Here is a 21,199-nt window from a genome sequence, read left to right on the forward strand (position 1 = left end):
TGACTTGATCTACAAATAAATATTCAGCAATGGTTAATCGCAGCCTGAACATGTTTTGAAGTGACAACACTTAATTCAAAGTAGATGATTATTCTTGAAGTCAAACATTGAAAGCCTGTATGCTACGTTAGTACATATCTTCTAAAGTGAAATATGGCTGATTATTATCAAATGTATTCATATTTCCATGTATTTATATAAATATAAGGCAATGCTTGTTTCTTTGAATAGTATATTTAATACACAGGCATGTATTTTCATAAAGCATTAAAACATTGAGCAGGTGTTACACATTGCAATGCGAAATAAAAGGTTGACAAGCATTTTTAAATAAATAAAAACAAATACACAAAAGATAGGTCAAGATGTAAGTTAAAAGTGTGACATAACAATGGCTTATGGTATAATATAAACCTTTTTAAATGTGGATTTAAAGGACTTTGACCCATCGTGTTTTAATGACATCACCGCATGACAGTTGAAATCATGGGATTGTTATCGCGCACCATAATTTAATAAGGGGGCGTGGCTTTGAGAGGACGTAATACCAAGAAAGACGTGGCTACGTGGGGTAACATTGGGGCAGCCTGCGAAGTGACTCAGACACAAACCGTAAATCAGTTGAAACGGTTTGTTTTTTTCCACTTGCACATTTTTAACATCGCTAAAGCGCGAGCCAGACGGACGCGGAGACAACAGACACCGTCCTGCCTTCATTTAAATGGCCGGCTGGAGTCACACAACAGAGACGACGCATTCAGGAAGTTAAAGCGGAGGATGTGAAGAGAAGACACGATGTGCTCAACGGGAACCAACGCGGAGCTGCAACAAGAGACACGTAAGTCACGTATTCGTTGTAACCAGGCAGCGGCGTTTGGAGGACGAGTCTGGTCAGCCGTAGAATGTATTTATGTTGCCCCTCCGTCCTCTTCCAGCCTCCGACCCGGCGCTGGTGCTCGAGCTGAAGACCAGGCGTCCTCCGTCCTTGGAGGGCCGGGCGGGATGTGAGACCTGGAGCGTGGACTTCTCCCCGGACGGAGCCTGGTTCGCCTGGTCCATGGGACACGGGATCGTGTGGGTGGTCGCCTGGCCTCTCGACTCCGAGTAAGGTTTATTTGTTGTGCGTTTAATCCACGCGTGATGCATTCAGGTGTCGCTCGTACATTCGGCTTTATGTTAAGAAATACATTTATGGTGGCTGTTTATCCGTGTGAAAAATCAAGCCACATTATGCATATGTTAATACCTGTTATTAGACCCATTCCAACTGAAATAACAGAGTGAAAATACAACCATAGAATTGGACCACAATGACTCACAAATAAACAAAACATTGTGCAACATGTAGTCAAAGGCAAAGCCCATGAGTCAATTTAGTAATAAGGTGTCTATTCACCCAGACTGAAACAAAATGAATGATCGCCATGTTTGTCTTCAATGTCAGAAACTTGGTGATAAAAAGTAGCATTATGAAATGGTATGTAAGGGGCTTAATGACATTTTAAAATAAAAACTGCTGGAATCCTATAAATATACAACAATAAACTGCTTGTGAAAAGAAGCAGGACATTTCATTACGATGTGCACAGTTTTTATTGGATTACTTCACAGTTTTATAGCTGAATTAAATATTTAGTGATTTAATTATTCATATATTAATCATTTAAAGTGTCTTATTTATTCATTAATATAGAAGCCTTTGGGACTCAATGTAATATGCTTTGCACTTTGTGCACCTTATGTAATATGATGGCTACATTTATGTACCAAATATTAAAACAACACCGTTAAACTCTTTTTAAATTCAACAAAACATGTGAATCTGCTCCATATTCAATGTAAGTAAGATACATGTAACGTTACTTACTTAAAGTAATGTAAAAAATGTGATCAAAGAATAAGTGAGCCAACTTCAGACACTGGACAATTTCCAATACATAAACAAATTGTATGGAGGTAGCAGAAGCAATATAAAGCAAATCAAATGACTGTAAGCTCCTTTTCTTTTTCCATTGAAATTTAAATGCTGGAACAAAGACTGTAAGAAAATACCGGTATTAACGATAAGTGGGATATTTAAAAATGAGATATTGATATATTAATAATGCATATGTTAAGCCAGCGCCTCTTAAATCATTTCATATTCACATTTATGATTACGGATTCTCTCTGCCTCCCGACTCTCGTGCTGTGAGTGTAATTAATTTGGCAGAAATTTGATTAAACGCACAATACACAAAGTAAAAGATGAATTTGACTTGATTTGTATGGTTTATTACATTTTCTATAGATATCTTTATGGCACGTGCTTACTTGATGCTCCTTTCACCCATAGAGACAGTCGTAATGGAGAGACCAACCGAGAAGACAAGAGCTTCAGTTGTGGTCATCCAGTGTGGGGCCTCGCCTTCGGGCCCAGACCCCCAAAATCAGCTGCAGCGGCCCGGCCATCCAAACCATCATCAAACGGAAACAACAGCCTGCTCCTGGCCACGGGCTTGCAGAACGGGGTGATCAAAATCTGGAACGTGTTAACCGGTGAGAGCCTGATTTCTGCTGACGGAGACGTCACCGTTGCTGTTGTCAGCTGATCTTTAAAACGCTTCTTGTTGTGTGATTTCAGGTGATGCTGTATTTGACCTCCACGGCCACGAAGGCGTCGTGAGGGACCTGGTCTTCCCTCAGAACGGGACGCTCACACTCATATCCACTTCTCGGGACAAGACTTTGAGGATTTGGGACCTGGCTCAGAAAGGTGTGTGTGTGTGTGTGTGTGTGTGTGTGTGTGTGTGTGTGTGTGTGTGTGTGTGTGTGTGTGTGTGTGTGTGTGTGTGTGTGTGTGTGTGTGTGTGTGTGTGTGTGTGTGTGTGTGTGTGTGTGTGTGTGTGTGTGTGTGTGTGTGTGTGTGTGTGTGTGTGTGTGTGTGTGTGTGTGTGTGTGTGTGTGTGTGTGTGTGTGTGTGTGTGTGTGTGTGTGTGTGTGTGTGTGTGTGTGTGTGTGTGTGTGTGTGTGTGTGTGTGTGTGTGTGTGTGTGTGTGTGTGTGTGTGTGTGTGTGTGTGTGTGTGTGTGTGTGTGTGTGTGTGTGTGTGTGTGTGTGTGTGTGTGTGTGTGTGTGTGTGTAAGTAATAACTCCAGACTCCTCAACCACTAAATCCCACAACTGTTTCAGTAATGTTTCACCTCCTCTCTTGTGCGAACACCATTCTGTGAGGAGTTCACAAACGGTCCTTATTGACACGACTCTTGAGTGTTTACTTATCAAAATGCAACGCAAACATACTGTTTCATTTGTGAGGAAGTGGTTGTTTACCTGAAGGGTGGATGTTATTGAACTCCATAATGAAACTTCTGTTCACTTTCTTTTTGTTCGTTAAACTTGTTTGCACGTTTAGCCCATTAACTACCAGCTGTACTGTACGTTACTGCAGAGCATCTAAAGCATATCCGATGTTTTAATATTGATACCAAGCCTTTCAGGCAGCCAATGGTTTCATTTAATATCAACGAGGTACGAGAATCAGCCCACTGAGGTTGCTAATCCGCCCCAAAACACATTTATTTTTTTGTCAAAGTAACATCATCACTCCTTGCTGGTGTGTTCAAACACATCAAGGGAAACCCAACGTTGACATTTAGCTTCTGTAACGATCTTTCCAGCTCAAATCTTATGTATCGAATGTCACATTGTGCATCAAGGCTTCACTGACGGCAACCGATGAAACTGTCAAATGTCGGAGCATCCTTGAACGCACCTCGGTAAAACATTAATGCCATTAAAGGCTTGCTGTGGGGGGGGGGGGGGTTACCCAACAGCTTTCAAGGCTCTGCAAATAGTGTGATACTGTGTTGATGTTGACTGAAACCAGTGGCTGCCATTAATGTTGTAAAGCAGTCTGAAGGCTCATGTTATGCATTCGTGGGTAATGAGCATGACGGGTGTGCGATCATCATGTTCCTGCCCTGTGTATTTGTCACTTCGCCCCTGAGGTTCGTCACCGTGCCGTTTGAGTGTACGAGGTCAAAGCCAACAAGTGTTTGTGTTCACACGTACGAGTCACATTCTCCGCCGCTCCAGGAGCTGATTATGTGAACGTTTTTATTTAGTATCCGGTGCTGATTTTTTTTACATTGTGTCTCGTTGGGTTCAGTTCGGCTTTGGTTTCTGTCTGTTGCAGGTAAAAAGGTGCAGGTGCTCTCGGGCCATAAAGACTGGATCAGCTGCTGCTGCGTGTCCTCAGACTGCAGCATGATTGCGTCTGTCGGCAGATTTGACCGAGTGAGTTTTGTCATTGTAAAAGTATGTTGTTTCATATACAAGGCAAAGCCAGACATTACAACACAGAACCACAAACATGTGCGTGACTGTAGATCCCGAAGGCTGTCTGCCATCTTCCTGACAACACAAAGCTCCTTTTTATCCAACCTTTTCCACCTCCATTCTCCTACAGGAACCAGAACTGTGCAAAGGGGGCCGGTATTTTTCTGTTGCACAACTTTTTGTTTTCGTCAGACGAGAGGTGACATTCTTTGAAGATAATCCTGCAATGATTTCCTGAAGGGACAGTGTTTTTCTCTTCAACTCTTCCTCCTCGGGGGGGGTTTCCTTGCTGATCTTTCACCTTTACAAATAGTTGTGAAGAATTTCAACTTTCGCACGCCCGTTTTCACTGATCATTGTGGCATCATTTCCTTTTTGAATGGCTTCTCATTTTACTTGCATTAACTTCTTTTAAATGTTTTTTTGACAGGCACGTATTAAACTGAAGGTCCGGGTGCGTTTAACTTAGTCCCATCTGTCTTTTAAGACATTTCTTTCCAGTGCAGAGCTTTGGCTCAGTCTGTGGCGCCCCACTATGTAGTAAGTTCAGCTTTGCTTCTTTGTTCTTTGTGTGGAGACATTTGGAGCACCGGGGAGCTCGTCCCACTCCTGTCAAACTGATCATTTGACACCTTCTCATTTGCAAAGACAAAGCTGACGACTTAACCTTGTGTGTTAGCATTAGCGAGATCACATTTACACTTTAAACTGTGTTGCTGCGTGCTCCAGCCTGTCCTGTTGACATTCAGTCAGTACATCGTTGAGATCCAAATCACTGGATTTTCTGGCGTTTCAATAACTGCCGTAGGGCAGAATTAGGCCCTCGTTGTTCCAGCAAGGCATGAAGTCTCCTTGTGTGATTTCACTTCATCAGATGGTGTGTCTGTGGAGTCTGCGGTCTTATACGTTCATCAGGAACCTGGCTGGAGGGATCTGCAAGACCTTGTACCTCCTGTCTTCCTGTGACTTCTCTCCCGACGGGGCGCTGCTCGCCACCGCGGCCTTCAGTGGCTCCAGCTGGTGGATCGACCTCTGGGACCCGTACACCGCACAGAAACTGGCCACTCTGGTGTAAGTTTACACTCAGTTTTTATGCTCTAAATGTGCTTTCAACTAATATATCCTGAACCTTGGTGAAAAGTGCATCTCGGATCGAGTGAAAACAGTAAACAGCATCTCTAGTCTTGTCAGTAGATCTCCAACCTAACTTTTTTCCGCAGCGACTATTTTGAAGATTACGGGCAAAACCAAATCTCAGCAGTACAGTTCTCTCCCAACGGGTTGCACTTGGCGATGGTGACCGACGACAGGTGAGTCTGTCATCAGCTCCCGTCTCATCCAGCTTTAATATAATGTCATCATGTAAACGTTTCCCGCACTGGACAAAGCGATTTCAGACCGATGTGTTGCGTTCGCAGAGCTCTCCGGATCTGGGAGCCGGGGCAGAAAGGGATGGAGATGCAGACGAAAGTGGACCGAGACGCTAATGGACTCTGCTGCAAATACCATCCACAGGGGGGAGTGGTCGCCACAGGGTAACAAAACAAAAATACTCGTACTAATAATATTTGAATGTGAAACTCTCACTGCTTGTGGACCTAGAAGGTGGCTTTAGAAATATTGCAGCTTGTGGACGCTGAATTCGGGATTCAGAAAAGCCAACCATTCATATGCTCCAAACATAATCCCAAAAGTTAACATTTTACACCTACAATCTTCAGCGTAAGCGAGTCGTCCTCTTCTAGTTTGCATGTTTTCCTAAGTTGCGGCGCATTAAGCCGTCTTTGACCCCACATGACTGACACTAACCCCCCCCCCCGTCACAGAACCAGAGACGGCCACGTGAGGTTCTGGAAGGCGCCCAGGACGGTGCCCAGCCTGTGCCACCTGTGCCGATCCATCCTGCGCCACTCGGTCTCCACGCACCAGATGGAGCCGCTGCCCCTCCCCAAGAGGATCCTCCAGTACCTCACCTACAGAGACATCCCCCCCAAGACCTGCCTCAAGACCTGCTGCTCCTCAGACGAAGAGGACTGGGAGGGTTAAATAGGAACATTAATACAATGCAACAACTGACATTTACAGCGAGTGATTGTCATGCATCATCACTTTTTTTTTGATTTAATCCTTTTGTTTGCTGATTGAGATGTTTTCACAGCTCAGGACACAGCTTTTAACATAATCTACTATAGATGCAGCATTCCTACATTAAGGATTCCATTTATTGCACAAAGATTATAAGATGATGCACATGTTCATGTGCTTATTTGACTTGGATATCACAATTTTATACTATTAATTTATTGTGTAAATATCAAATGTATACATATCTATTTCTAATTCCTGTGTTTATCATAAACCGGCACATACTACTGTAACTACTGCACATGTTAATATACGATAACAAAAGCTTGACCGATAGGAAATAGTTTTATTAAACAGATTCAAACACACGTTCCAGACGTTTTCTTTGTTTTTGCAACATTATGGCATGTTTGACACATTCCTTCGAGATCTTCTACGTCATTGTGGATTGGTGACAGTAAGTTGGTCCTACACTGGCGACTACAGTAACAGTTTTCCAAGTCCACATTTTAAGTGACCAAATTATCTTTTTCTAATACTAGTTACAAACGACTGCCTCCCGCTGCCCTGTTAGTATGCAGATGTGAGTGACTCAGACAGCTGCGAGCTGGTTCTCTTCGCTGTGCATCAGCACTGGTGGGCAATCATGCGGCGGACACTTCTGGGCATCAGGTTTCTTTCTAAATAAGCTCAACTCAACTGATTTCAACAATTTCTCATCATTCAAAATTGTGATGATAGTCACAAAGGAATTTGAGGGAGAAGTTTCTCTTCCTCATTGGTTTGCATTCAAGAGAGACCGAACTTTGTACAGCGGTTGGTGTATTTAGGGGGCCTCGCTGACCACCATGTCTCTGACCGCCTGGAACGCTGCAACCATGGAGCTCAGCTGGATCTTCTCATTGGTTCCTGAGGCGAGCCGGTGTCTGAGGAGACGACACACGATAAGTCCAAAAGCAACACTTCACTACGATAGCACAGTGTGACCGTTTCATATTAGTTTACGAGAGGAAGCTCACGTACTCGATGTCAGACAACTTGATGAGCAGACCAATCCGAATAGCCGGAGGAAAGTCCACTGGAAAAGAAGAAAATAATCCAGATACTTAACTACTGAAACAGACCGTGTGCCAATAAAGCAAACAGGTTCATCATCTGAAACAATCGAACTGGAGGTTCTTCTACGAGACATTGTAAAGTCATGAGACAGTCAACATGTAACCACACACCTTTAAGTTGGTCATCATGCACGGGCCCTTGCATACAAAAAAAAAAAACTACTTGCAACCACTGAAGCTAAAAAAACATCTAAATGAAGAGCTTTTAAACACGAAGAGTGCGGTGGGATTTAACCCCAAGTAATCGCTCTAATATGCAAAACTCATTCAAACAGCTTCCTGGTTTTAAACTAAATATGACCTTCTTCTCTTGGGTGAAAACTCACCTCTGTGTATGAGCAGATGAACCTCCGTGAGGATGTCGTTCAGAGCCAAACCTTTCAACGTCTTCAGCTGAAGGATTTCTGTGCACGAGGTGTTAAAGAGTTGCAGCAACACAAATGATTTAGCCAATGAAAACGTGCGGCACGGGTAACATTTGTCAATGTGCTGCTGCAATTATCAGCCTAAGTTATCAACTGGTAGATGTAATTATTTAGCTACAGCTAGCTTCCATCAAGTGTTGTCCGTGGCAAGAAAGAAACATTGAATTTGCAGAAACTTTAAGATGTTTAGCTTGTGCTGAATTGTACAGAATGATACTGAACACACTGGGAGACATTAGGGAACATAGATATAGATGATTGAACAGAGTGACGTGTCCTGAAGGATACGCTTGTACGCTGTGGTGAAGTCTTTGTTGAGGGACCAGTCGAGGATGTTGGCGATATCTGAGCGGAGGGGGTGACCTGTGCAGGTGTACACCGTGTCCTCCGTCACCTTCCCGTACGCCATGTTGGTGCTCTGAGATCACACGGTTGGAATACAGACGGCACATTTTACTCCTCTACAATGATTCAACATTAAAAAGTTGTTTTTAAACAATATGAATGAAAACACTGAACCGTTACGTAAAAAGCGACAACACGACGAAGCACAATGATCAGGATGAGCTTCTGGTCGTACCTGCAGAATGTTGAGCGATCTTCTCATGTCGCCCGATGATAAGGTCACAATGGCCTTCATTCCTCCTGGGTTTATGTCAATACTGCCACAAAAACATCCAGTCAACAGATCAACGTAAAGCTTCATCCATCTATTCAAAATAAATCTAGCATTTTCAAACAAACAACAATATTTCTTGCTGATGGTACAGATTCAACATTTTCATTTTCATCATCAGTCACAGCAAGAAAACTATGTTTAGGGAAATCTTTTGGTTTCGTCTCTCTGTGCTGTAAAATAACGACACGTTTCCTGTGAAACCCAAACCAGCAGCATGAGAACCACACAGGGTGACAATAGTTTTGGATAAAGTTTTACCCGTTTTCTGTGAATAACACATATCAGAATGAGTGCCAATAGGATCAAGTAAACAGAAAAACACAAATACACAGCACCTTCTAATCTCTTCTACCTCAGATTGTTTTAACAGTAGATGGAGGAGAAACATATTCACCTCTCCTGCTGGACAACATACTCCAGCCGAGGGATCATCTGGTCCGGGGACAGCGGGCCGAAGCGAAATCTGGTGCATCGAGACTGCAGAGCGGGGATGATCTTGGACAGGTAGTTGCCGATCAGACAGAACCGGGTGTTTTCTGTGTACTTCTCAATCACTGAGAGAGAGACAGAGCAGCAGAAACACAAGTTAGAAATCAATGTAACTAAGAAAAGGGGAAAAATACAAAGTTGTATCTAAGAACCCAAAATGAAAAATATATAACTTGATTCTCTGAACTCTTGCTGAGAACAGCCACACCTTCCTATATGTTTCTGCGATGTTACTTCACCAACAAACTACACATGTCTGTCAATGATTATGTAAAAATGGTAAAAAGTGTTCCAGGTTAACAGTTAAAAAACAAATCTTTCGATCTTTGCTCTTCAGGGTGAATGCCAGCGTGTACAAGCAGATATGCTGTAATTCACCAGTGGGCTGCTCAGTGAGCCGTGCGGCTCACAGCGGGCACCGCCCGGCCGAACAGATGGCTCACCTCGCCGCAATGCATTCTGGGCATCCTGGGTCATGGCATCGGCCTCGTCCAGTATCACCAACTTGAAGCCCTTCCTGGAGGACAAGAGCGACGGACGAAAAGGCGGCCGTTCAAATAATTGCCCCGTACAGTTATGGAGTGAGCAGAGATTTTCTTTTGTCTTACTTGAAGATGGTCCGGGTGCTGGCAAAACTCAGAACGGGACCTCGCACCACATCGATGCCTCTGTCGTCTGATGCGTTTAGCTGCAAATCAAAACAAGTCATCAAATCAAAGAGCCACGTGGTGTTGCCGCTAAACTACCGGAGACCAAACAGACCAGAAAGCGTTCAGTATACCTCCAACACCATGGAGTTGAACTCCTTCTCCTTGTACAGCTGCTTGGCACAGGCGAGGATGGTGGAGGTTTTGCCGGTTCCAGGGGGGCCATAGAACAAGAGATGGGGAAGCTTGTCCTCACTGATAAACTTCTGGACTGAAGAGAAGCACAACAGTTTTAAAACAAGGAAACAGTCTGAAAATGACCGTTTGAATGGAATTATTCATTTAAAACATAAGGACGAGCAACACTGACAGTTATCCCCACACGGAGAATAGCACAGTAATTATCTTACAACGGTGTATTCAATATGTATGTACTACAAAGGGTTACTGAAGATCTCTAATAATGAGGAATATATATATATATATATATCTATTCTTTCAGTCCTCATACTTACGAGTGCTCAGAATATCTTTGTGTGAGATCAGATCATCAAGTTTCTGTGGTCGGTACTTTTCAACCCTGGAATACGGAGGAGAAAGACATCAATAATGTGATCAATAATAAATATGTCCAATTGCTAAATGTTACTGTAAGAATAGCACATGTTTAAGTAACTTGTCAACACACTTGTTAACCCCAAAATGTCTCGTTGTACTGGTATAAATTACAAAACGAACCTCATGAAGGATTAGTCCTTTTAAACAAGATGACTTATATGTTTGGGTATATATGTGCTATACGTTTTGATTTATTAGAGCTATCGAATGCTTGGGTACCATGCTTTAATTCGGCATCTAACGTTATATATATCTGCAATATGCATGCAGAGAAATATTAAATACGTGTTGTTTATAACAGTTTCTTAGCAGACACTGCAACACTTGCCAGTTGGTTGAAGTCGCAACGCTGGCTAGATATTATTTATGCAGAGTTAAAAAGAAGCTCACGTGGCTTAAGATGCAGCTAATAGTTGTTTTACACGTATGAGTAATGTAACGTTATTATATAGTTAGAAGTAAAGCGTTAGTGCGGCGAGCTGCTCTCTAGAATCCATCACGTTGGTAGGTAAAGTTAGGCTAGCTAGCTAGCAGTTGCTAATCCAACCTGTTGTTGATAAACAACAGCGTTCCACTCACCACGGTAGGTTCATGGCCTGTAACGGCACTCTGCCTGTAGAAGCCATAGGTCCCGCAGACTTGTGTGGATTTAGCTCAAAGCTGGGTTCAGTTTTTAGCACTTCCACTTTGGCACTTTGGCGCGCTCCACAACAAAAACGTGCGTCCTACGTCACGGCGTACAACCAATCGGATCGCGTTGCCTGCTCCTATGGGCGGGGTCTCGGTGACAACACCAATGCCCCACTGTCCAACAGAAAGATACTAACATGTCACACATCTCTAGTTTTAAACAGTTGCACAAGGCGTCACTTTTAAAGAGCAATCAGGATGGCGAGCACACACGCACAGGCTCAGAGGCAGATTGTCACATTTAATTTACAATCAACCACACATAGAATGAGACTGCAGTTGTTTTGGGCTGTTTTGTAACTCCTCCAATTTCGATATTAAAAAATGTAAGGGGCTTTTGACTTGCACTGGCATGCTTGGTGTTCAGGTGGCGACGTAAATAAGAGGGTTTCAGACTGTTAGCCAGAACCTCACTGCACACCACGCACTGTGGCTTTGGGCAATCTGCGTTGCCAATCCAAGTGAAGCCCAGACCAGATCATTTTCATCATATTTCCTCTTGTTTTTCCCAGTCTGATGCTCTCTCGTTTCCTCTTTTTTTACCTTGACTCCGCGATGGGCCGATGTGCTCCCGATTTGTCTGTGCTATCCCTTCTTCCTTGTTTATTTTTTAAAGTCTGTTATGCATGTTTTTATATGGTGTAACATTTACAGCGTCATCTTGCCCAGGATCCCCTTGTTAAAATAGGCTAAATAAAGATTAAATGTAAATAACAAATATATAAATATCTTTTAATGTACGAAACAATATTTTCAACCTTTCTTTTAAACAGGTAACCTCATTGAGATCAAGATTTGTTTTGCAAGAGAGACCTGAGGACAGAAGAATAAAATAATAACAGTCACACACAAACACACACAGACAACAACAGAAGCAGCCACACAAATCTCCAAAAAGGTAGAACATTAAAGGTTAAAATGCATCCAAATATGATGACTTTCAAATTTAGCATGTTATCAATAAATGAAAGAAGAAAAGTTACATAAAATCACTGTAAAAGTCATGAGGACAAAAAAACGGATAAAGTCATGCTTGTCATAGAAATAGCATTCCAATACCCGTACTACCATACTATTTAGTATGCCAGAATGGATTTACCTACCAACATGCAGTATCCCAAAAATACCAGGATGTTAGTTGCAGTATGCAAGCCAGCATACTTTGTCTGGCTGTTCTGACCCACAATCCTTCCTTCAATCTGCTGTGGATAAGTGAGCAAACAGGTAAAAGTTCAAATGTGAAATTATGATGACGTAGTAGTATGTCTAAATTGAGTGTATACTGCAAGCTACAGTACACACTTTGTATGGGCAGCTGCAGGATGTACTAAAAGTAAAAAGCAAAAAGTATGCAATTTGGAAGGCAGTGTTTGTGTGTAGACTATACATGTAACATCTAAGTGCGATTATCCTAAAAGTGTTTTAATTTCTGCTCCTTCAACAGGTCCTGAGACCGCCTGAAGCAGCGCGAGCCCACCGCACCTTGCACCGCTGATCTCGCGAGAGCGGCCCCTCACGGCGGTGCCTGGGCAATGCGATGCCGTTGCTGTTGCTGTGGGTTTGATTGACAGGAAACATGTCGGTGTGGTGGGAGCGAACCGGGATGCAGCTGCTGCCAAGGGAGACAGGGAGTACCTGCATCCAATCCTCACATCAGCACCTTTAAATCCACCAGGCTTCCCCCCCACCCCCCACCACCACCACCCCCGATACGTCTGCTTATGATGCGCTGAACTGCTTCTCTTTTTTTGTTTGTTCTTCTTCTAAACATCCATTTGAAACGAAGGGGGCACCCAATGGATGCTGTGGCAAACCGTGTAGTCCCGCTCGGTATCTTCGTACTGTGTTTGATTTAGCCTCCAACCACAGAGACACCTTGATGAAACAGCAGGAACTACGAGGATTTGTTGTTGCAATGGAGTCGACTCTCTCACGGCTCAAACCCCGTCTGTAAACCTGCAACATCTTCTTCTTTTTTTTGTCATGGCGTTTCGCAGGTTGCTCTGTTCAGTGGGCTTCTCCACGTTTCTTTTCTGAAATTTTTTTTGTTGTTGTTTTTTTGTTGTTGTTGTTATTTTAAATTTGAATTAATTTCTTTTAAGTGCAAAGGGGGAAATAACGACCACTGCTCGCAAAACTATGAACGAGGAGATGACAAAAGGCGAGGAGCAGCATCTTAGTTTGCAGAAAGCCTTGCAGCAGTGCGAGTTGGTGCAAAATATGATAGACATAAGCATTTCTAGTTTGGAGGGTTTACGGACCAAATGTGCCACATCCAACGACTTGACACAAAAAGAGATACGAACGCTGGAGGTAAGCACCATTTGAGCGGAATGACTGCATTTCTGCTGTGCATCTTCATCTAAAATCAATACGGGGGGGCTGTCACCGTCTGCTATGTATTTCTAGGCCACTGCATTTTTTCTCTCTCTCTCCAGTACCTTTTCAACACTTGCTTTTTTGTCTGCTTTTGTCGGTGTTGCCAATTGCATAAATGTGCAAAAAAGATTTCCGCTAAAGCATATGCTGCTATCTGTCTTGTGCAGTGCAATAAATCAGGAGGCTCCGGGGCTGCAGTGGGCTGTTAGAGACTTGCGCATTCTGCAGGTGGCCGGGAGAGAGAAGGTGGCTCTTCTCCATCAGAATAATATCTGAGGCAGCCGAGGCCTATAGGCAGCCCGTGTTTACAATCCATTACCAATGCCAGCCTGCGCATCTGTCCGCGCGGGCGCATCCAGGCCCCGCTGTTACGCAAAGGCGGAGCGGATTGCTGAAATTGTTACAAAATGTCGTTATCCGCTTTAATTGGCCCGTGGGGTCTTCCATTGCGTTACGTAATGGCCATATACTATCCCGGTGTTGTGCTCGAGATACCAGACCGTCCGTTTTTTTAGACCACTTAAACCAGTCGAATCGCTCCCCCCCCCCCCCCCCACCTCACACACACACACACACACACACACACACACACACACACACACACACACACACACACACACACACGCACCTCACCAGTGAGAGGCTGCTACGGGACATAACAAAACAAACCAATAAAGTGCGATAAGGTCACAGAAAACTGAGCACTGCAGACAGAGCACAGCGTTAAGGGCCTGTACGAATGTTATGGTGATGCCTCGGGAGATTTAAACAAATACCATTAAGTGCGATAAGGTCGCCATAAACTCAGCACCGAGTTGTCTGTGTACCGTCAACACACTGTAGGCCCCAAGAGGGAATATAATTGAGATATAGCATGACAAGAAAAGTCACTTGTGAGAGCCACACACACTATAACCCCAACCCCACAGGAGTATGAGGCCGTGTTATACAATATATAAGCATATATATTGGCCCATTCAATGCTGTGCCGGAGCCATTAAGTGAAGTTTGTAAGTGTTGCTCAGGCGGAGGACAGGAATCCAACAGGAGAGGGGACTAACATTAAGTAGGCTACAGTGTGAAGATAAATGCTCACTATATGTTCCCTGAATGGCTTGCAAAGCATTGTGGGTACTGGATTATTTGTCGTGAGCGTGACAGAAATATTATTTTGTGTTGCAACATATTGTTATTAGCTTCTTTGTGGATGGATTTTTCTTGAACTAAGGTTGGTTACGATTTGAACTTTTTGTGGCTATGGTTGTTACTTTACAAATTTGTATTGGATGAATCCTTAGCCTGCTATATATTAAAAGTAAAGATATACCGGGATAATAAGTACACATTTGCAATCTTAAATCGTCAATTGTTTCATTTATTTTGCAATATTGTGAAAAGTTACATAAACATCAAAAATACATGTTTTTTGTTCATGTGCACACTTATGGTGCACATCAGAAGTTCTATTAACATACTGGCCTTTAAAAAAAAGTGATGTCAATATCTCAAGTACTTTAAACTTCTTCATTTGCAGCGACAGTTAAAGGGTCCGTGCGGAGCCTTTGACCACCGTTGGTGCTGTAGAGTGCGTTGTTTGTAGGCAGTATTGTTTGTATCACTTGTTGTACTGACATGCGCCCCGAGTCTGAGTGATTGATGTGAAACAGTGAATGCAGAGGGCGGTGATGCAAGGAAGCGAAGAGAAGAAGAAGAACCAACTGTTCATATCTATTTAATTGGATGCAGCAAACATAATGCACGGAGGGTATTGTAGTATTTGTTATAAACCATAATACTGGAACATCTGGCTTGACTTTGTACACACATACTGTTCTTCAGAGTGGACAACGAACGTTTCTTGAACAGGTTCATTCCAAATGAATTCCCATTTCATGAACTCGTTGGAACAAAGTTTTGTCACTGCACATTAGAAAAACATTTCCCACGCCATCAATAGTTAACGTGGTGGTTGTTTTTGGACGCGGCCAATATGCTCATCGTGTTTCCATTGAGTTACACTAGCAATTTCCCAAGTGAACTCAAGTTATGTATATGACCGAAAGCTGGAAATCGGAGCCGACAGTTATTGTTTTACAGCTGTATTTACAGGTTTTTTTTCGTCACTTGAGGGCAGAATTATTCCACCACACAAAATGTTGACTCTTTACTCAACGAACAGACTCAGAGGCACATTAGCATTCATCTGTTTTGTTTGAAGTCATGTTTTTGGCCTTTTCGATGAATATAAAGTCCAATACTCGCTTTCCCGTCGCTCTGTTTTGCACTCCATCAACTAAATATCAGATATCTGTGTCTTTAGCTCCGTTACATTCACCAGCTGGTTGCTGTGTTGTCTCTCTGTTGTTTGGTGCTGGGTACAGTGGGTTTATAAGTGCTGTTCTACTCTAAACAGATGCATTCTGCAGCGTTGATGAGAACAGAACATGTGAACTGCGGTTTTTAATTCATTTTGCAGAATTTTACATCTCCAGTATACCTCCTACGATCCAAGGATTCAAGGATCATTTATTGTCATTATGCAACATAGGGATGCACAACAAAATGCAGTTGCAGCCCATTTTCAACACGAGAAAAACTTCAGGAGGAAAACATATACATCAGTAACACAAACAACTCTCTGGGCAGATTATATGGCCGGCATTTTAACATAAAAAATTTGACATCAGGACCCTATGGTCCAGGATCACCACTCTAACTCTAAGTATAGTGAGTCCCCAGGACTATCAATGTCTCAACCTATGTCCCATTCATCATCGATCTCTCCCTCCATTCCTAACTGCGTAGGAACCCAGGATCCTGTGATGGTTTAGAGATTTGTTGCTGATGTCCGAAAGCTTTAAATGAAGCAGTAACAGCGAGTTATGTCGCAGAAACGTCCCTCGTTCAACCGCAACCACAAGTTGTAGCTCCGTGTTGAAGTTTTGGATTAATACTGATTTGACCATGCTGTACTGTAGCACTCTTTACAATAAACGTAAGAAAGAAATAATGTGCAAATTGCTTTATATGCCACTAGGACATCAGGTCATTTGTACAAAGTGTGTGCCCACCGGTCAAAATAATAGAAACAGCAACATGAATTCAGGTCAGAGTGAGATATTTTGGTATAGGCACGTACTGGTGTGGGCTGTGATTCTTCTGTTGGAACATTCCTCTGGTAAAAATAACGTTTTATCAATACCTGAGCACCAGTGCAGCATACGTAATATGGCTTGGGCTACTCGCTCTGGATGGAACTGCATATCAGCTTCATGTATTATTTTATTTAGTGGGATTTCTCCTCAGCAGAAATTAAATAAACTGAATTGTGAACAACAGAAAAGAAAGTCTAATTAGAAATGAACGAGAACAAAGGAAGACACGCTCAACAGTTTATTCACGAGTGACTCCTGAGAGCCGTCTAACCTTCCTCAAATCCTCTGAGTTTGGAGAGCTTTCAGGTCGTCAGTCCTCTTTATTGCCCTTAACGACATCGCTGCTTTCCATCTCAGTTGTTGACCTAAGGACCCAGATTGTGATCTGATGAAGTGTTGATACTGGTTTCCATTAAGACGATTATGCATTTGCCAGCAGTATCCTTTGGATACACTGGAAAGATCCACGTGCATGATGCCTTTTTTATTTGGCTTTTAAAGAGACGCAGACACATCTCATGTGATCCAATTATGTAATTCGTGTAACAGAGAAGAGGGCAGGTCAAAACAAGTGTTATTCATTTATATTCAAGTATACGTGACAGGGTTTATAATGTTTGTTTAAGTGGTATAGGCTGTTGTTTTTTGCTTCAAAAGGTGGAAAACATGGTATTTTTGTTTACTGCAGCTCGGAGGGTTAAAGGGTTGATTGTGCTTGAAGCAAACCAGGTCGTGCAAAGTGTTGTCCGACCACGTCTAAAGGCACAAGTGTGTACACCTGTGGCCACGCTCGAAGGGCTGATGAAAAGTCCACCTTTGAAGCCTTCTCTTGTCTGTATTAAACTGCACGATGTCCTGCTGTCGTGCAAAAGGGGAATGATGTGCGTGAACTCTCAGAAAGTCTCTCCTTTAAGGCACACAAAAGGAAACGCTACCTTTCTTTCACACCTGTGGCCAATTGAGAGCATGATTGTCACATTTCTTGCCTCTTCTTCTTTTAAGTTGACGTGGCACAAATGCTGGCAGACAGTTGCTAATTGACACGTCCAGGAGTTACGGGAGCAACGCTGTCATTCATTCATTTGGAGAGTCGTCTTTCTGGCCACTTTTCATGTGTAAGTCCAATATTCACGTCTACGTTGAGTTCTGTTTTTCGGCTGTTAAATTCTGCACTGTGTTCACCAGCTCTGCTGTTTGGAGCTGAGCAGGTATTGTGCACATGGGTCAAAACAGCTGCTTTGATATGGTTTATTTGTCTGACAATCACCTGTCCAGAACAAGTGTGTTCTCTTGCCATTCAACGTCGCCAGAACTTCACAGTAGCAATTAGATCATGAAAAACATTTATTTAATGTGTTTTTGGCCCCTTCAAGATTATGAATATGCTTTCAATTAGTGCATTGACTTGTCACGTGTCTTTTCATTGCTCCTGTTTAACATACAAACCAGTTTGGTGGCTAAATTATTAATTTCTACAGTATGCTGCAGCTTCATGCATATAAATGTGTACAACATAAGCTACGTGGCGTGTAGTTGTGCCTTTTATTGGAGCTGAAGTTGAAGTCACAAATTGCACCGACCTGAAATACCTTTCGTGATGCTCTTGAATCAGCTTGAATGATTTATGCTTGACTGTAGTTTATCAGAACAGATAAAGCTGGTGTGGAAGTTAAAGCTGTGCATTCATTCAGTGTTTCAGCTTCTCTGGATTAACTGGGAGTGTAGCATTTGAGAAGAGGTCAATGTAGCTTGTGTGAAATGGGAATAACACTACACTTTAAACTCAAAGAAGCTCTGCATCATTTTAGGGAATATGCTGGTTTTCAGCATTTATGTTCGCCAGAGTTACAGTGCCCGTATAGTCTCACCTCCTTCTTTGATTTGTTTTTGGATTTTATTGTTTTAAATTGAAAAATCAATTTTAACTTTCCTTACCTTGGTACATTTGCGGCCGTTTACTTTTGAACATATTTTTCTGTCTGCACTATAATTATACTGTTACTTTATTTCGCTTGAGGTGCGACATAGATAGCTAGATCCAACCTTGTCCGACCGATGTCCAGGCAGTTTAAGAATAGCTTTGTCTTCCTGTTCAGAAAGCATTGATTGTTTTTGTAACTTGATGTTGTAAAAAATACAAGCAGCATTATCACAGGGATTGTGCTTCAGTGCGGGCAGAGACAGAAGGTACAAATAGTATTGTGTTAAAAACAGGGAGACTTTTCAGCTCGTGGCCTGCTATTGTTAGCCTGCTAGCCCCTGCAGCTTATGCTTGTGCACTTGCCCACAGTACAGCATGTTCAGTCCCTTCTGGTTTTCAGCAAGGGAGTAAAGTTAGCCTTGCCAAAATCTGCTCTGACTGGAGTTTTGGGACGGCGATGCCGCTTGGTGGATGGTGTTACACCTTCGATCAGGAGCATTAAGCTCACATTACCCGAAGGCTTCTGGCCACATTGTCCTCACTGAGCCGGGCTTCTTTAGTGCTCAGTGTAAACAGAACATTTCTTCAACAACACATTTTAAGTATATACACTATAAAGATTAGAAAATCCCCTTTTCTCTTTCCGCTCCCTTAACTACTACAGTACAATTCTACATGTTTAGTCAAGTAAAGCTCGAATAACACTTGAGAACGGAGGAGATGGATAATTCACATTAAACTTGAAGGATATAATCAGTTGTCCACCTCCTTTGGAGCTGGCTGCAGTTGGTATCCGGTGAACTGTGATAAATCAGAGTTGCTTGCTTGCTGAATGTGAAATAGAAAGACAACTGGGCTAGAAGTGTTTTTTTAGAATGGTTAAAAAAATGAATTCTATGAACATGTGGCGGGCCTCATTAAATCGTTTTTGTGGGCCAGATCTAGTCCCTGGGCCAGTGGGTCGAGACCCCTTAAACAACACTTCGAGTCCAGAGTTACACTAGACTTAGATTGTGAAATAGGGAGACACATTTAGATGATACTAGATGTATTGATTGAAAAGTCTCTTCAAAAGTTTCTTTCTGTTCTGCTCTCTCCCTCTTCCTCTCTATCACGCTCATCCTCCTTCTTTCCTTTTGCGTTAAATCAGCACGTTACTTTATGCTTTGTAATGCTATGTTGTTGCATTCATGCCATAATCCTGTAAACATTAAAGTGAAGTAAAAATGCCAAGACACATTTACACATGTGTGAATTATGAGACAATGGGCACAGACATGCAGAAGGCCCCACTGCCAAGACACAGATTTATAGTTGTTTAGGTGGTTGTTTTGAGTCTCTTTGTAGTTGTTTTGAGTCTCTTTGTAGTTGTTTTGAGTCTCGTTGTAGTTGTTTTGAGTCTCTTTGTAGTTGTTTTGAGTCTCTTTGTAGTTGTTTTGAGTATCTTTGTAGTTGTTTTGAGTCTCGTTGTAGTGACGTTGTATCCCCTATATTAATTTTGTGTCTTTGTAGTTGTTTTGAGTCTCTTTGTAATTGTTTTGAGTCTCTTTGTAGTTGTTTTGAGTCTCGTTGTAGTTGTTTTGAGTCTCGTTGTAGTTGTTTTGAGTCTCGTTGTAGTTGTTTTGAGTCTCGTTGTAGTTGTTTGAGTCTCTTTGTTGTGACGTTTTATCCCCTATATTAATTTTGTGTCTTTGTAGTTGTTTTGAGTCTCTTTGTAGTGACGTTTTATCCCCCTATAGTCATTTTGTGTGTCTTTGTGGTTGTTTCGCCCCTTTTCATAGTAGTTGTTTTGTGTGGTCATGCTCTGTGTGTTCATGTTGTCTTTGGTTGTTTTGCTGCTTTTTTGTCGTCATTGTGAGTCTATGTAGTCAGTTTGAATGTCTTTGTAGTTTTTCTGTCTCTTTGTAGTCAAGTTGTCTTTTTGTAGTTGTTTTGTGTCTTCTTGTAATTGTTTTGCTCTTTTTTGTTTTTGTGTGGTTGTTTTGTCCCTTTTTTCTAGTCGTGTTGCATCTATTTGTAGTCGTCTTGTGTCTCTTTGTAGTCATGTTGAGTGTCTTTGTAGTTTCTTTGTCATTCTGTGTAATTTTGTGGTTTATTTTGCCTCTCTTCATAGTGGCCGTGAGGCTCTGTAGTAGGTCTCTTTGCGTGTCTTTGTACTTGTTTTATGTCTCTGTGTGGTCATTGTGAGCCTCTTCTTGGTTGCTATATGTATCGTTGAACTACATTTTGTTTGTGTAGGTCAGAGGGCCGCTGACAGTTTAGTAAGAATATGATACACAATAAGAAGTCAACACATTGAGCCAGGGTAATGTGTGTTTCTCTGTAGGTGTTGACTGGGCAGTCACCTTATTGGGCAGAGCGTTAGTGGGCAGCTGCTGTAGGGTTTTCTGCATTCAGAGGTGACTTGCGAGTCCCTCCTCCACTAGTTTCTACTTTGGTATGCACTGATGTAGGCCAGCACCGTCTAATTTCTAGCAGTCAGTTTGTAGGCGTATGTTTGGAATGGGGCCATTCAAATGTATCATCCTTGAGTCTTCAAGCGTCACCTCACCCACTGTGGGCCCGGACTCTTTTCTACCATCATTTTCAATTCTTTCTGCGTTTCACTACAAACATACCTGCAGTGAATTCTGCCTGACATCTCAACACAAGTAAAATATCTCCTCAACATATT

The 21,199-nt window shown here is 42.5% G+C and overlaps 3 protein-coding genes across 4 annotated transcripts in view; 2 read left to right on the top strand and 1 right to left on the bottom strand.

The window, feature by feature from the left end:
• Positions 1-463: 463 nt before the first annotated feature.
• wsb2 (WD repeat and SOCS box containing 2) lies at positions 464-6,591 on the top strand. Its single transcript, XM_079270449.1, has 9 exons — positions 464-838; positions 936-1,104; positions 2,336-2,538; positions 2,624-2,755; positions 4,177-4,277; positions 5,194-5,390; positions 5,540-5,629; positions 5,738-5,854; positions 6,146-6,591. Exons 1-9 carry the CDS (start codon positions 796-798, stop codon positions 6,363-6,365), a joined length of 1,272 nt encoding a protein of 423 aa, XP_079126575.1. The 5' UTR covers positions 464-795; the 3' UTR covers positions 6,366-6,591.
• A 139-nt stretch (positions 6,592-6,730) lies between these two features.
• rfc5 (replication factor C (activator 1) 5) lies at positions 6,731-11,079 on the bottom strand. The gene is made up of 11 exons (XM_079270450.1): positions 10,960-11,079; positions 10,278-10,342; positions 9,897-10,033; positions 9,724-9,803; positions 9,559-9,632; positions 9,021-9,180; positions 8,528-8,609; positions 8,236-8,365; positions 7,849-7,926; positions 7,428-7,482; positions 6,731-7,330 (listed from the first exon to the last, which is right to left on the bottom strand). Exons 1-11 carry the CDS (start codon positions 11,004-11,006, stop codon positions 7,231-7,233), a joined length of 1,008 nt encoding a protein of 335 aa, XP_079126576.1. The 5' UTR covers positions 11,007-11,079; the 3' UTR covers positions 6,731-7,230.
• Positions 11,080-13,209: 2,130 nt separating this feature from the next.
• ksr2 (kinase suppressor of ras 2) overlaps positions 13,210-21,199 on the top strand; it is a gene marked incomplete at both ends in the record, with an annotated part of 71,110 nt that continues 63,120 nt past the window's right edge. For both annotated transcript variants that reach the window (XM_079270225.1, XM_079270226.1), the window contains one exon: positions 13,210-13,383. In XM_079270225.1, the coding sequence (XP_079126351.1) occupies positions 13,210-13,383 (174 nt within the window). The remainder of the gene's footprint in view (positions 13,384-21,199) is intronic.

This window comes from Melanostigma gelatinosum (assembly GCF_949748355.1).
Source record: "Melanostigma gelatinosum genome assembly, chromosome: 6".
NCBI classification, from domain to species: domain Eukaryota; kingdom Metazoa; phylum Chordata; class Actinopteri; order Perciformes; family Zoarcidae; genus Melanostigma; species Melanostigma gelatinosum.

Coding starts and splice junctions, on each gene's coding strand:
- wsb2 (XM_079270449.1), top strand. CDS start 796: ATGTGCTCAACGGGAACCAACGCGGAGCTGCAACAAGAGACAC. Junction 2,756..4,176: donor TTGGGACCTGGCTCAGAAAG/GTGTGTGTGTGT, acceptor TGTCTGTTGCAG/GTAAAAAGGTGCAGGTGCTC. Junction 4,278..5,193: donor CTGTCGGCAGATTTGACCGA/GTGAGTTTTGTC, acceptor TCACTTCATCAG/ATGGTGTGTCTGTGGAGTCT.
- rfc5 (XM_079270450.1), bottom strand. CDS start 11,006: ATGGCTTCTACAGGCAGAGTGCCGTTACAGGCCATGAACCTACCGTG. Junction 9,181..9,558: donor CCAGAATGCATTGCGGCGAG/GTGAGCCATCTG, acceptor TCTCTCTCTCAG/TGATTGAGAAGTACACAGAA. Junction 7,483..7,848: donor TCATCTGCTCATACACAGAG/GTGAGTTTTCAC, acceptor CTTCTTTTCCAG/TGGACTTTCCTCCGGCTATT.